The sequence below is a fragment of the Mercenaria mercenaria genome, chromosome 1 (genome assembly GCF_021730395.1).
Source record: "Mercenaria mercenaria strain notata chromosome 1, MADL_Memer_1, whole genome shotgun sequence".
NCBI lineage: Eukaryota > Metazoa > Mollusca > Bivalvia > Venerida > Veneridae > Mercenaria > Mercenaria mercenaria.
In genome coordinates this window covers 77,224,072-77,239,651 of record NC_069361.1, presented here as the reverse complement: position 1 = coordinate 77,239,651, position 15,580 = coordinate 77,224,072, and the positions used below count along the sequence as shown (strand labels likewise).

Genomic DNA, 15,580 nt, shown 5'->3' with positions numbered 1-15,580 from the left:
GTCTGACTGTTCATCTTGATGATATATAGGTCAAGTTTGAAACTGGGTCAGCTGCGATCAAAAACTAGGTCAGTAGGTCTAAAATTAGAAAAATCTTTTGACCTCTCTAGAGGCCATATTTTTCAATAGATCTTCGTGAAAATTGGTCTGAATGTTCACCTTGATGGTATCTAGGTCAAGTTCGAAACTGGGTCAAATGTGGTCAAAAACTAGGCCAGTAGGTATAAAAATAGAAAAACCTTGTGACCTCTCTAGAGGCCATATATTTCATGAGATCTTCATGAAAATTAGTGAGAATGTTCACCTTGATGATATCTAGGTCAAGTTCAAAACAGGGTCAGGTACCTTTGAAAACTAGGTCAATAGGTCAAATAATAGAAAAATCTTGTGACCTCTCTAGAGGCCATATTTTTCAATGGATCTTCATGAAAATTGGTCAGAATTTTTATCTTGATGATATCTAGATCAGATTCAAAACTGGGTCACGTGAGCTGAAAAACTAGGTCATTATATCAAATAATAGAAAAAACGACGTCATACTCAAAACTGGGTCATGTGGGAACAGGTGAGCGATTCAGGACCATCATGGTCCTCTTGTTTTAAACCGCGTCCCGATTTTCTATTTACGTTCACGAGGTCACGTAACAGAAATCTGTTTGCCAAAATCGTTTTACTTCATATTTTTAAATTGCTGCCGCTTTTTCATTATTTAAGATTTTTCTATTCTGTTTTTTGCACTTTCTGGTCAAAAGTCTGAATTTTATGCCTATAGTTTGCATCATTTATTTACTTTTAGAAAGAAATAAGTATTTAGGATCGCGCTGTTTGAAATTTTGCAAGTAATTTTATGAAAATTCGACCGTTTTTATAAAATTTTGCCTACATTTCTGTCGATACCTTTTTAAAATCGTTATAGAATTCAAATTATATTACTTCTCAATCTATGAGTAACGGCGTTGTAAGTTAGACATTACGATAGGTCGCACGTGCTCGTGGAATGGAAAATTACCGGCATGGCGTTTTGATAGCTGTACGATTTGCGGGTAAATTCCAGTCAGTGGTAAATAAAAATAACTAACTAACGGAAAACGGACTTCCTGGCTGCAGTAAAAAAAATATACAACACTTAACTGGTATGGTAAAAAGAACTTTACTGTCAAAAGAATATCAAGTAAAAACACGACACGAAAATGTTAAAAAAAAAATAGTCTTTGGTTCTTATAATTATTTGACATTTTGATCGATACAACACCATACAATGTATAATAACGGTATTTGACTTACATCTTGAATCAGTAACAACCATAGTCCCAACACTTAGGGACGAAAAATATGCTGAGAAAATACATGTCCGAAAAATTAGGGACAAGAAAATATTATTTTTCCAGATTTTAAGGGTGTCCCAAGATTTAGGGTGTCCCAAGACTTAGGTAAAATACGGTAATACAGGTTTAACTGTATGCTATTTTCAGCAGTTTTACAGTTAAATATGATTATCAACTAGAGATGCTTTTGAGAAAAGCGCATGTCTCCCACAACTGCCTAATCATCTAAATAGCATGTCAGTCTTTATATACTGTTTACTTAATCAACATGTGCATGCAATTTCTTGATACCAAAAGGATGCCTATACTACTAGTAGTATAGTTGCCGGTTTGGGGGCAAAGCTGCGCAAGAAATCTGAGTGTTTTGGTAATTCAAGGGCCATAATTCCGAAGTGCCTAGGCCGCTTTGGCTAGTAATCGAACTTGGCCGAGCACTTATTGGCAGACACATTTTGTTGAAGTTTGGCGAAGATTGGATGAGAATGTTCGACTTAGAGTGCGGACAAGCTTTGTGACAGACAGACACACAGACTGGAGTAAATCAATATGTCTCCCACCACTGGGAGACATAATTAATCTAAGCTGTGTTTCATGGATTCTTTTCCAGAATTAACCTGTTCCATACTAGTAATACGTAAACCCGAGTGTCAGGAAAAATGGCTGTCAACATATTGTCTTCATTCAGTTATAATGTAGAACAGATTTGAAGCTACAGTCTCGTAACTGAAAGTTTAGTGCTAATGAATCATTGGCTGGTGATTTACCTGGTATCCATTAGTAACTAACATCTTTCTCAAAAGTACCAGTCAGTCATCATAATGGAACCAACACATTGTCCAGGATTTGAACCCATGAACTGCGGAATATACATCCTGCACTCTACCTATGTAGCAAATTTGGCAAGCGAAATTAAGGGTAAAAATTGTGTTTATTGCTATTGGCTAAATTCTGTCTGTTGCAGGTGCACAAAAGTACGATGGGAGTTGGTAGCTCAGCACATACGCCACATCTCTCTGTTATTGAAGTGTATCTTCTGAGACATCCAGAACAGTTGAAAAAGGTGAGTTAGATCTCTATTTTAAGATGCAGTAGTCACCAGAAACTTCTCACCTTAGGTTAGAGGACCGGTAATGTCTGTTTGACTACGTATTTTCCGGTACTGGTACGTGATTTTAGTGTTTTCAGGTAGAAACAGAATGCCAGGAGCTGTTATGATCTACATAATCATGTGAGGAATGCCAAAATGCTTTACAAGAATATGTAGTCCCACAGAAATTTCCATCTACCATTGTGGGTCCTCAACCTTACCTAGAATATTAGTATCAGTATATTTCTATTGTAAAATGAGCTGCACCATGAGAAAACTAACATAGTGCGTTGCGACCAACATGGATCAAGACCAGGTTATGCATCTGCACAGTCTGGTCAGGATCCATGCTGTTCGCCAACAGTTTCTCTAATTATGCCCCCCTTCGAAGAAGGTGGGGTATATTGTTTTGCAGATGCCGGTTGGTCTTTATGTTGGTCGGTCCGTAGACCAATTGGTTTCAGGATGATGACTAAAGATCACTTGGGCTTAGGATCATGAAAGTTGATAGGGATGTTAATCATGACCAGCAGATGACCCCTAATGATTTTGAGGCCAGTAGGTCATAGGTCAAGGTCACAGTGTTAAACGGTTTCCAGATGATAACTGAAGAACGCTTGAACCTGGGATCAGCAGTATAAGGAGAGCTATCCTACTCGCCCCAGCGTCGGCGTCGGCGTCTTTCCGCGTCCCCACCTTGGTTAAAGTTTTGGTGCACTTTCTCTTTTTTCAACATATCTCTGTAATTACTTGATGGATTTGATTCAAACTTGAAATACTTATTCCTCATCATCATCCACATCATCTGACATAAGGGCCATAACTCTGGCACCAATATTTCATGAATTATCCCCCCTTTTCACTTAGATTTTCAGGTTAAAGTTTTGATGCACTTTCACTCTATCTCTGTTATTACTGAATGGATTTGATTCAAACTTAATATAGTTGTTCAACATCATCACCCACATCATATGACACAAGGTGCATAACTCTGGCACCATTTTTTCATGAATTATTTCCCCTTTTTACTTAGAATCAGGTTAAAGTTTTGGTGCACTTTCACTCTACCTCTGTTATTACTGAATGGATATGAATCATCACCCACATCATATGACACAAGATGCATAACTCTGGCACCATTTTTTCATGAATTATTCCCCTTTTTTACTTAGAATTTCAGGTTAAAGTTTTGGTGCACTTTCACTCTACCTCTGTTATTACTGAATGGATATGATTCAAACTTAAAATAGTTGTTCAGCATCATCACCAACATCATATGACACAAGATGCATAACTCTGGCACAATTTCTCATGAATTATTCCCCTTTTTACTTAGAATTTCAGGTTAAAGTTTTATGCACTTTCACTCTATCTCTGATATTACTGAATGGATCTGATTCAAACTTAAACAATTGTTCAACATCATAACCCTTATCATATGATGCAAGGTGCATAATTCTGGGACCAATTTTTCATGAATTATTTCCCCTTTTTACTTAGAATTTTAGGTTAAAGTTTTGATGCACTTTCACTCTGTCTCTGTTATTACTGAATGGATTTGATTCAGACTTAAAATAGTTGTTCAACATCATCATCCACACCATATGACGCAAGGTGCATAACTCTGGCACCAGTTTTTTATTAATTATTCCCCCTTTTTACTTAGAATTTCAGGTTAAAGTTTTGGTGCACTTTCACTCTATCTCTGATATTGCTGAATGGATCTGATTCAAACTTAAACAATTGTTCAGCATCATTACCCTTATCATATGACACAAGGTGCATAACTCTGGGACCAATTTTTCATGAATTATTTCCCCTTTTTACTTAGAATTTTAGGTTAAAGTTTTGATGCACTTTCACTCTGTCTCTGTTATTACTGAATGGATTTGATTCAAACTTAAAATAGTTGTTCAGCATCATCACCCACACTATATGACACAAGCTGCACAACTCTGGCACCAATATTTAATGAATTATGCCCCTTTTTGCTTAGGATATACTTATATAGTGTTTTGATACATTTTATCTTTACCTCTCTTATTACTTTAAGTTGATATTTTTGACATAGACTCAGGCTATTGTGCAATTCCTTCATCCACAATTGGAGTCATTAAACACTCCAGTGACAGCTCTAGTTTCCTCAGATGTGCCCAGTTTCACTATCCAGCATCGAAATAGTTGAGCACGCTGTCTCCTGTGACAGCTCTTGTTAGGTCAGGTGCTCAAAGGCCAAGGTCACAGTGACCCCAAACAGTTTAACGGTTTCCGGATGATAACTCAAGAACACTTGGGCCTAGGATCATGAAAGTTGATAGGGAGGTTGATCATGACCAGCAGAGGACCCCTATTGATTTTGAGGTCAGTTTGGTTAAAGGTCAATGACCTAGAACAGTTAAACGGTTTCTGGACGATAACTCAAGAATGGCTGGGCCTAGGATCATGAAAGTTGATAGGGAGGTTGGCCATGACCAGCAGATAACCCCTAATGATTTTGAGGCCAGTAGGTCATAGGTCAAGGTCACAGTGTTAAACAGTTTCCAGATGATAACTGAAGAACGCTTGGACCTGGGATCATGAAAGTTGATAGGGAGGATGGTCATGGCCAGCTGATGACCCCTATTGATTTTGAGGTCAGTTTGCCAAAGGTCAAGGACACAGTGACCCAGAACAATAATACAGTTTCTGGACTATAACTTGAGAATGCTTAGGCCTAGGATCACGAAACTTAATAGGGAGGATGGTCATGACCAGCAGATGACCCTTATGGATTTTGAGTTCAGTAGGTCATATGTCAAGGTCACAGCGACCTGGAACAGTAGCACTTTTTTTTTGCCAGATAACCTGAGAATGCTTTGGTTTAAGGTCACTTTTGATACAGAGTTTACTTATGATTGGTCAGTGACCCATTATTATTGATTTGTGGTCAGTACGTCAAACATTTAGTGCAAAGTGACCAAATAATTTCTGTCCCTTGGCAATTACTGAATGCATCAAGGGGGGCATTTCCTGTTCGACGAGCTCATGTTGCAATAGGCATTGAAAGCGAACAGCATGGATCCTGGCCAGACTGCGCAGGTTGGGCTGGATCATGCTGGTCGCAAATGCACTATGTTGGTTTTCTCATGGCGCAGCTCAAATAATTATTGTCTAATACACCTAATTCACTTAATTTCATGGGGATGAAATTTAGTGCATTTGGCCAAAAGATTTTTAGTATGTGAATATGTGGATTTCAAAGTTTGAAGATAAAGTGAATACGTGTTTTCTTTGTTCATTGGGATTTAATTTGGGGAATTGATGAAACCATAAAATCCATGAAAATTTAATGAGCCATGAAAATTACTGATTTTGTCATAGCCTATTGCAGTTGAACACATCATTATTTCATGGGGACATGAATTATTGGATATCAGTGTTTAAATATGAAGTGACATTTTATTTAATGCAACCAAAAAAATTTGTCCCCAGTGAAATAAAATGATATCACAGTATGCATTTTTTTCTTCAGTACCTTAGGGTCCAAGGATGTGCTATAAATTGTGTGAAAATGAGAAATCTTTGTATAAGATCTAAGTAATACTGTCTTTATCATTGGGAAAAAGAATAGGTGACAAGTAAAGCTATCTCTTGGATAACAATATTACTCGAGTAGTCAGGATGTGATTGTGTATGTTTTCAGTGCATACAGCAGCTAGAAAAGGACAATACAAGACTAGAGAGATTGCTACTATGGAAGGAACATGAGCATATCTTTTGGAAATGGATGGTAAGCGAATGTGTAATAATTTTTGTTGTCATAAAATGTTGTTGTTTTGGCCTTCACAGCTATTTTGGGGGTGGGGAGGGTGACAGGAAATTGTTGTTTCAAATTTTAGAGATCAAGTTAATGCATTTTTAGCTTGACTATACGAAGTATGGAGAGCTATCCTACTCGACCTTGCATCGGCATTCACACTTTGGTTAAAGTTTTGATGCACTTTCTCTTTATCTTTGTTATTACTTGATGGATTTACTTCAGACTTAAAATAGTTGTTCCTCATCATCACCCACATCATATGACACAAGGGTCATAACTCTGGGACTGATATTTCATGAATATTCCCCCTTTTTACTTAGAATTTCAGGTTAAAGTTTTGGTGCACTTTAACCTAATCTCAGTTATTACTTAATGGATTAGATTCAAACTTAAAATAGTTGTTCAACATCATCACTCACATCATATGACACAAGGGCCATAACTCTTGCATCAGTATTTCATGAATTATCCCCCTTTTTACTTAGAATTTTAGGTTAAAGTTTTGGTGCACTTTCAGTTTATTTCACTTATTACTAAATGAATTTGATTCAAACTGAATGTAGTTGTTCAACATCATCTCCCACATCATATGACACAAGGTCCATGATTCTGGTACCAATATTTAATGAATTATTCCCCCTTTTACTTAGAATTACAGTTTAAAGTTTTGATGCACTTTCACTCTATCTCAGTTATTACTAAATGGATTTGATTCAAACTTAAAATAGTTGTTCAGCATCATCACTCACATCATATGACACAAGGGCCATAACTCTTGCACCAATATTTCATGAATTATTTCCCGCTTTTACTTATAATATCAGGTTAAAGTTTGATGCAATTTCACTCTATTGCAGTTGTTACTGAATGGATTTGATTCAAACTTAATAGTTGTTCCACCTTATCACCCACATCATATGACACAAGGTCCATAACTTTGGCAACAATTTTTCATGAATTATTTCCCCTTTTACGTAGAATTAAAGGTTAATTTTGATGGATTTTCACTATATCTCAGTTATTACAAAATGGATTTGATTCAAACTTGAAGTCGTTGTTCCACATCATCAACCTTATCACATGACACAAGGTGCATAACTCTTGCATCAATATTTCATGAATTATGCCTCCTTTTTACTTAGAATTATACTTATTTAATGTTTTGATACACTTGATCTTTATCTCTCTTATTACTTGATACTTTTTACACAAACTCAAGCTATTATCCAATATCTTCATCCACATTGGAGTCTAATAAACACTTCAGTGATAGCTCCAGCTTCATCAAATGTGCCCAGTTTCACTATCCAGCGTCAAAATAGTCGAGCACGCTGTCTCCCGTGACAGCTCTTGTTTTGTTAGGGTTTATTATTGTGGATCGACACAACCCAACAATTATTAAGAGTTTCATGAATATTTGTCAAGTTTACAAACACTTGTAAGGTGTGTTGTTGAGCTAAAGTATGAGTTACAAATGAAACTCAATAATTTGATTTTATTCCATTATGTTACATTCCAGTAAAAGTGATTATACCTTTATGGTAAGATCAGTTTACAGGTTTTTGATAAGTATTGTATAGAAGCATTAGGGTAAAATCACTTCCACTTGTTTGACCTTTTTTCAGTATTATGGTGTTTGCAGTAAAAACCGTTATTATCAACAAAATCAAATTATCAAGTTATCATTGTATATGCTCTCCTGAGTTAAAAATTATATAATTCATAACTACTCATTGATTGTAAAACAGTTGTGGTCAGTGATTGATTCCTGGGCAAGTCACACTGACCAATACTTTGGTCTTGGTTAGGGATTTTAGAGCTTCTTGTCATGTTAGACTCCTGGAGGTACTTTGACCTGTTTTACCCAGATTAGGAGTCTAACAAACTACCATGTAACAGGTTATTTTTACTGCTGTAAAAGTTTACGGATTTGTGGTAAAAACACATGATTTTATTATATATGATTTTAAAATTCACAAGGTCTACCAGTTTGCTTGACATTACGCGGTGAATTTATACAAGGCCAATATTTATGAATCTGATTTGGTCGTAAAAAATAGTAAAAATTAGCAGCAAGTAAAAAATACCCATTATACGGTATCACTTTACCTCTGTGCACCTTCCTGGTAGTGATTTCTTAAATGTATTCTGAATTCAAGTCATGTTACTTTTAGTCTGGAAAAAGAAACACACATAGTAGCAAAGCAGTAGCTACGTAGGATGAGTACCTTTGTAATTGCGTCATCAAAATTTGTCAGTGTATGTATTTGAAACTGAAAAGGACTTTCCGGCATCGTTGACACTTGATGTAATCTTATCTATTTATTTGGCAGGAAAGTGTACTTCAGCTGAAGTTGGAAGAGGCATCCCAGAATGAGGAACAAGTCAGCAATCAACCAGTGGTTCACTATAACATACCGGTAGATTTACTTGCGTCCGTTAGTATGTCTCGCAGGAATCTCGAATCCGCTATCATGAAATTTGAACCGATAATTACACAACTTGAAGAAATCTGGGAAACAAAGGTAAATAGGAAAATAAAACAATGCAAAAAAGACACATTTCGATGATTTTTTTTTTTGGCATGTTTTGGTGTATTGGATGCTGAAATTAGTTATTTTTTTATATTTGACAGGCCATATTAAAATATTTTGAATATATCCACATGGTATGTCAAACCCGCCCGCTTAGCTCAATAAGGAGAGCGCCGATCTATGGGTCAAGGGCAAACATGAATACCATTGATTTTTTCTTTCCATAAATGTTATTGCAACATTTGCATAGATTATCATGTTTTATAAATCATAATGGGTAGTTCTCTGGATACAGTATATATTTTATGACGTCATAATTATGACATCACAGTGCTTCCTCTCAAAGCAGATTATATGTTCAAATTGTTTTCTGTTGTTTTAAATGTATGTTCATTCTCTTTCAATTGAACCTCACCACCAGCAGTGAATATACTAATAAATATGGCAGGTGTTCTCTGCAATTTTTCCATGCTTGATACAACTTGGACATGTTACTCAAAAACAGTGATCAGTTGAAAGTTGTACGGACTTGTTTTCATAGCCTATAAGCAACTTTTGTCAAAACAAAAGTGAACATTATGAGACTTTGTATGTTAACTTGTCTTATGATCCAACAAAAAAGTTGAAAGTTTCAAAATAATATCTGTATTGGTTTCCAAGATGAGATGGGATGGGACAGGGCCAGAAGGACAAATTGGTTCAGGTATAGTCCCCAAAACAAGGTTTGATAGGGATGTAAATGAGCAGCACCATGAGAAAACCAACATAGTGCGTTTGCGACCAGCATGGATCCAGACCAGCCTGCGCATCTGTGCAGCCTGGTCAGGATCCATGCTGTTCGCTAACGGTTTCTCTAATTGCAATAGGCTTTGAAAGTGAACAGCATGGATCCTGACCAGACTGCGCTGATGCTGGTCGCAAACGCACTATGTTGGTTTTCTCGTGGTGCTGCTCATATATATACTTTTTTAAAGGAAGGATGTGGGTGTATTGGTAAGGGGAAGTGGAGAGTGTTAGAGTAGGGTAGGGTTCAAGGGATACTAAGTAACATGAGGCAAATATTAGTGTGATAAATGTTAAAATATGTTCAAGAGGAGAGGATGTATTGTGAGGGAAGCTAGAAGTTGCAGTGTATGATGGATACAGTAACTATGAAACAATAAAAAATATAATTCAGATTAAGACAATTGAAGTTGATGTGCTTTATAAAACATTACAAAATCAAGCGACCTTGCCATTTCGGGTACCTGGCATGAAACAAAATGAGTCTGTCCCTTACCAAGACTAATCTGTATATGTATGAGGTTTGATAGTTATAGAGGTGGCGGTTTAAAAGAAAAGAGCCGTGCCATGGGAAAACCAACATAGTGGCTTTGCAACCAGCATGGATCCAGACCAGCCTGCGCATCCACGCAGTCTGGTCAGGATCCATGCTGTTCGCTTTCAAAGCCTATTGCAATTAGAGAAACTGTTAGCAAACAGCATGGATCCTGACCAGACTGCGCGGATGCGCAGGCTGATCTGGATCCATGCTGGTCGCAAAGCCACTATGTTGGTTTTCTCATGGCGCGGCTCAAATTGTGAAATTGAGAAGCTTGCCATAAAACTTTACTTAACATTCTTATAAAATCTGACATAAGCAACTTTGACATTTGGGGTACCTGACCCTAGCAATAAGCTGTATTCCCCTTACACGGACAAACCCTTACATGTGTGAAACTTCAACCCAAGAGCAATGGAAGCACAAGAGAAAGTAAGAAAGCCTTTCATCAAGCTACTATTAGTTTCAAACCATTCATATTAATTGATAAAATAACTTTTCCAATTAAGTTGATTAATCAGTACATATTTATGGTAAAACTATTTATCTTTCAGCAAGATGATATGACTGTGGACCAAATGCAGAAACTAGATGCAGCTGTTAAAGCAGAAATTCAATCACACCAGAATAATCTGGAAGACAGAGTGTTAAAACATGGGCCTCCTTTGTACAGAAACTCTCGTCTAACATTCATAAAACCCTCTCAAAAGAAACTGTCAAATGTTCAGATCCCTGCATTAAATAATGTGACTACAGATGGCTTATCAGATCCAGTAAATATTCAATCAGAAATAGAAAGTCTACAGGAACATATTAACCAGCTGGAGTGTGAAATTCGGAGAAAGGAACGTTACTATAGAAATCGTTTGGATAAAATGGCATCACATATACCTGGTGCAATATGTATACAACCTGCCTCATTAACAAGATAGCACTTTGTCCAAGTTTTAAATACAGAAGAATGAATGTTATCATAGAAATTATACGATATTTCATACTTCAACATCTTTTTGTGATTTTCTAACCTGATCTTTATCTGCTAGTTTGGATTTTATCCAACATTTCTTTTTTTAGCTCACCTGTCACATAGTGACAAGGTGAGCTTTTGTGATCGCCCGTTGACTGTCCATTCGCCGTCCGTCATCTGTCTACAATTTCTTGTGAACACGATAAGAGACCACATTTTGCAATCGATTTTAATCAAACTTGCACAAAACTTGTATTGGCATAATATCTCGGGTCCTTTCGAAAACTGGCCAGATCCCATCATGGGTTCCAGAGTTATGGCCCCTTAAAGGGCCAGAATTTGCTATTTTTGGCTTGTGAATACGATAGAGACCACATTTGCAATCAACTTTAATCAAACTTGGTTCCTTTGGAAAATTGGCCAGATCCCTTCATGGGTTCTAGAGTTATGGCCCCTTAAAGTGTCATAATTTGCTATTATGGCTTTTGCAGCCATATAGAGACTTTATTTATGGTTTGATTTGATACAAACTTGCAGATTATCTTCAACAACAATAAATCTTGGATTCCATGATGAATCAGTCAGATCCAATCATAGGTTCCAGAGTTATGACCCCTGAAAGAGCCAAAATTTGTTAATTTTTACCTTGTGAACACGATAAAAGTGACATTTTATATTTGATTTTAACCACACTTACATAAAACTTAATTCACATTAAGATCTCGGTTCCTTCCGAAAACCGGCTAGATTCCATCGTGGGTTCTAGAGTTACTGCCCCTTAAAGGGGCAAAATTTTCTATTTTGGCTCTTTCAGCTATATAGAGGTTTCATTTATGCTGTGATTTGATACAAACTTGCATAGAATGATTATCTTGATGATCTCTAGGCCTGGATTTAAACTGAGTCATGTTGGGTCAAATACTAGGTCACTAGGTTAAATCAAAGGAAAAGCTTGAATACATTCTAGAGACCACTGTTTTGCTCCAATCTTTCCGAACTTTGCCAGAATGTTTGTTTTCATGAAATTTTGGACAATTTGGAATCTGGGTCATGTGTGATAAAAAAACTAGGTCACTAGGTCAAATCAAAGAAAATACTTGCTTACACTCAAGAGGCCATGTTGTTTGGTCCTATCCTAATGAAAATTGGTCAGAAGATTTGTCTCCATGAAATCACTAGGTAAAACATGTTTACACTGTTCTGGTATGTAACTCAGGTGAGCAGCCTAGGGCCATCTTGGCCCTCTTGTTTTAATCAGTAAGAGATTGATATTGTAAGATTTATGATGGAGTTTTTGGTCATGTATTTAGCAATTCACATTCAATTTTGTTAGATAACTAGGAATAGAATTAGTGCCTTTGCTAAGTGCAAATTATGAGTTACTCTATAGTATCTTGCCTTATCATCTGCAAAATTTGGATGTCTGTCCATCTGTTTGTCAAAGGTCAAAAATGTTAATGGGATATTTTTTTGACTCTTAGATAGTAACAAGAGAATTTCAGTGATATACATGTCTCTATAGGACATGTCTACGTTTCTTTGCCACATGGCCTCAAACTACGTCGAAAACCTTTCAGACTTAAACATGGTTAAAATAGAGATAATTTTAAGAGCGAATGCTACACGGTCATATGACCTCTCGGACTTCATACGGTATTGACCAGGACCAATATATTCATATATACTTCTTAATTTAGTAACTCAAAATTTCTGTTTAATAACGCGAAGTTTCGACTTAATTACTCAAAATGTCAACTAAGTAACCTGAAATTTTCTGATACGCACCTCAAAATTTACACTCAGTATTGCAAAACTTCAAGTTATGTATCTTGAAGTTTCAGCTTAGTAATTTAAAATTTCGAGTTAATAAATGAGCCGCAGTATGAGGAAACCAACATAGTGCATTTGCAACCAGCATGGATCCAGACTAGCCTGGGCATTTGCGCAGTCTGGTCAGGATCCATGCTGTTCTTTAACAGTTTCTCTAATTGCAATAGGCTTTGAAAGCGAACAGCATGGATCCTGACCAGACTGTGCGGATGCGCAGGCTGGTCTGGATCCATGCTGGTTGCAAATGCACTGTGTTGGTTTTCTCATGGTGTGGCTCAAATAACATACACCTGGCACTAATTCTGTGCTGCAGATGACAGCTTTAACGGCAGATTTTTCTTTGATAGTATGTACAGGATGTAGTGACAATACATATTACAGGACTTCTCTTATAATTTGCCAGTCCATAGCCTATATTCAGCAGGTTAACTGGATTAATAAGTCAGAATTTAAAAATAATTCAGTGAAAAACACATCTTGAATATTAAGATCTATTGACCCAAACGAACCAATGTATTTTCTTTTTCAGCCAGTTGATGGACTATTGTAAAAGTAGTTTCACATTTTATTATGTTAATGTAGTCTTTCAAAAAAGCCACAGAGCTTGTTTGTAAGTTAATATGCATTATTGGAATGAAATATCTCTCCCCCCATCCCACCCCACTTAAATAAAAAAAAAAATCTATTGACCCTCAGGCCTAATAGTTTTGACTGTTTAGCAGCAAGCCATTCGATAAGTGTATGCTATATTCTGCATTCTAAAACAAATTTTGACCTAAAGCAACTTCAGTCTAAAAGTGATTGATGGAACAAATTTTTACCTAAAGCTATTTCGATCAAAAACTGAATTTCATAAACATTTGTCCTTTTATGGCTGTAGAAATATGGAAAGATATCTGTTACTTATTAGGAATGCTAGCACGGTAAATTCATTTAAGTAATTGATTAAAATATTTCTTTTCATTAATAGTGTAGAAATTGGCTTTGAATACACAAGCAAGTCCATTTCTACGTACAAGTCTGCTCTATGTTATGACTGTGATATGTGTGTGAAAAGTGTAACGTATTTATGATTATATTTGTTAATATGATTTGTATGTTTGTTTATAAAACTTTAGTTTTATCCTCTTTAAATAAACACTTTGTTATTACTATTATTGTTACATCAAATGAGTTTCTGTGTTGAATTTATTGAATGAAAGAACACTGAGCAAGTCTCTGGCCAGTACTTAACCAGTCATTTGTATACTTAACAGGTACAAGTACTACAAAAGACCCAAAGTTACTTACAACAGATTTGGCTGCTTACTTTGAGTCTGATATGAACATACTGTATTGACCCTTACCCTGCTAAATTTCTAAAATGGACTGGTCCATCATTCAATTTGGGCAGCATCACTTATTATTCAAAGGGGTGTTCACTGAAAATTTACTGACTGAATAGCAAACAGTGCAGACCATGATCAGCCTGCACTGGTTGCAAAGGCAAAATCACTTGCCGCCAGCTGGCTAAGGGTAAAAAAAAAAGACATGCAATATGAAATATGCAGAGCCGTACAATATCAGCTTCAGTTAGAAAAGGAGACAGCTGTATACATTAAGAAATACTGCTTGTTACTTTAGATATTGAATAAAATGGAATAACAATACTACAGATATATTTTCAAGAAAAAAATATAAGGAACTTTTCTTTATGAAAGATGATCTTGGGAACTTCGTGATATTGGAGTGTTTGCTTTAACACAAGAAAGAAATACAGTTTGAACTTGGTATCACAAACTCACTCAAAATTACGGCTCTCTTGAAGATATTTTCAAGTCCTGTCTCAAAAACACTTGCATAAAATATGATTTTAAGGTGAATTAAAGTTATCTGGCAAATGCTCAATCCCTTTGAATTTGAGGTACTGAGTTTCAGCTATACTTCATTTTACTCATGGTAAGAATACTTTGTGGAAAAAATAATTCATTATACTTGTAGAAGGAGTATTTCATTTCACTCACAGAAAGCTTAAACCAATGTAAATAATAACTATATATAGATCAGATCAATCCCCCTCCAGCCAGATTTGACAAAGGCAGACAGTACCTGCTTTTGATTCATTATTCATCACGTGGCAGGTGGGCAGGCGGTCGGCGTCCAAAGCATGTCCGCTCTCTAAAAAAGTCGAACAGTTTTCATCCAATCTTCACCAAACTTGCTGACAATGTTTGTGGGCATAATATCTCAGCCAAGTTGATAACCATCCAAATTGCCCCAGGCACTTGGATTATGGCCCTTGAATTACTTGAAAAACTGCTAATTTAGCCTTGTCTGCTCAGTCGAACACTTGTCATCCGAGCTTCACCAAACTTGCTGACAATGTTTGTGGGCATAATATCAAAGTCCAAAGCTGGGGAGTAACTAAAAAACTTGCAAGTGGACATGGAAGTCCTGACAATATGCACATGTCCACTGCATGTTGATGATGTAGAGCACATTTCATTTGTATTTGATATAGAGGAAATGGAGTACACAAGGTACAGATGAAGTTGTAGTATGGCCAAGTCCAAAAAAAAAGGCATAACTCAAATATAAGTGGACATGGAAGTCCTGACAATATGCACATGTCCACTGCATGTTGATGACGTATAAATTCAAGTTGAATTGGATGTAAACTGTAGGAGAAATTGAATACACAAGGTACTGATGTAGCTGTAACTTGGCTAAGTTGTAAC

The 15,580-nt window shown here is 36.4% G+C and overlaps 1 protein-coding gene across 2 annotated transcripts in view; it reads left to right on the top strand.

The window, feature by feature from the left end:
* Positions 1 to 14,036, top strand: part of LOC123565001 (tubulin epsilon and delta complex protein 1-like) — a 38,431-nt gene extending 24,395 nt beyond the window's left edge. For both annotated transcript variants that reach the window (XM_053551541.1, XM_053551537.1), the window contains exons 5-8: positions 2,287 to 2,385; positions 6,095 to 6,181; positions 8,545 to 8,736; positions 10,621 to 14,036. In XM_053551541.1, coding sequence (XP_053407516.1) covers positions 2,287 to 2,385; positions 6,095 to 6,181; positions 8,545 to 8,736; positions 10,621 to 10,998 — 756 coding nt within the window. In that variant the 3' untranslated portion in view covers positions 10,999 to 14,036. The remainder of the gene's footprint in view (positions 1 to 2,286; positions 2,386 to 6,094; positions 6,182 to 8,544; positions 8,737 to 10,620) is intronic.
* Positions 14,037 to 15,580: the final 1,544 nt, after the last annotated feature.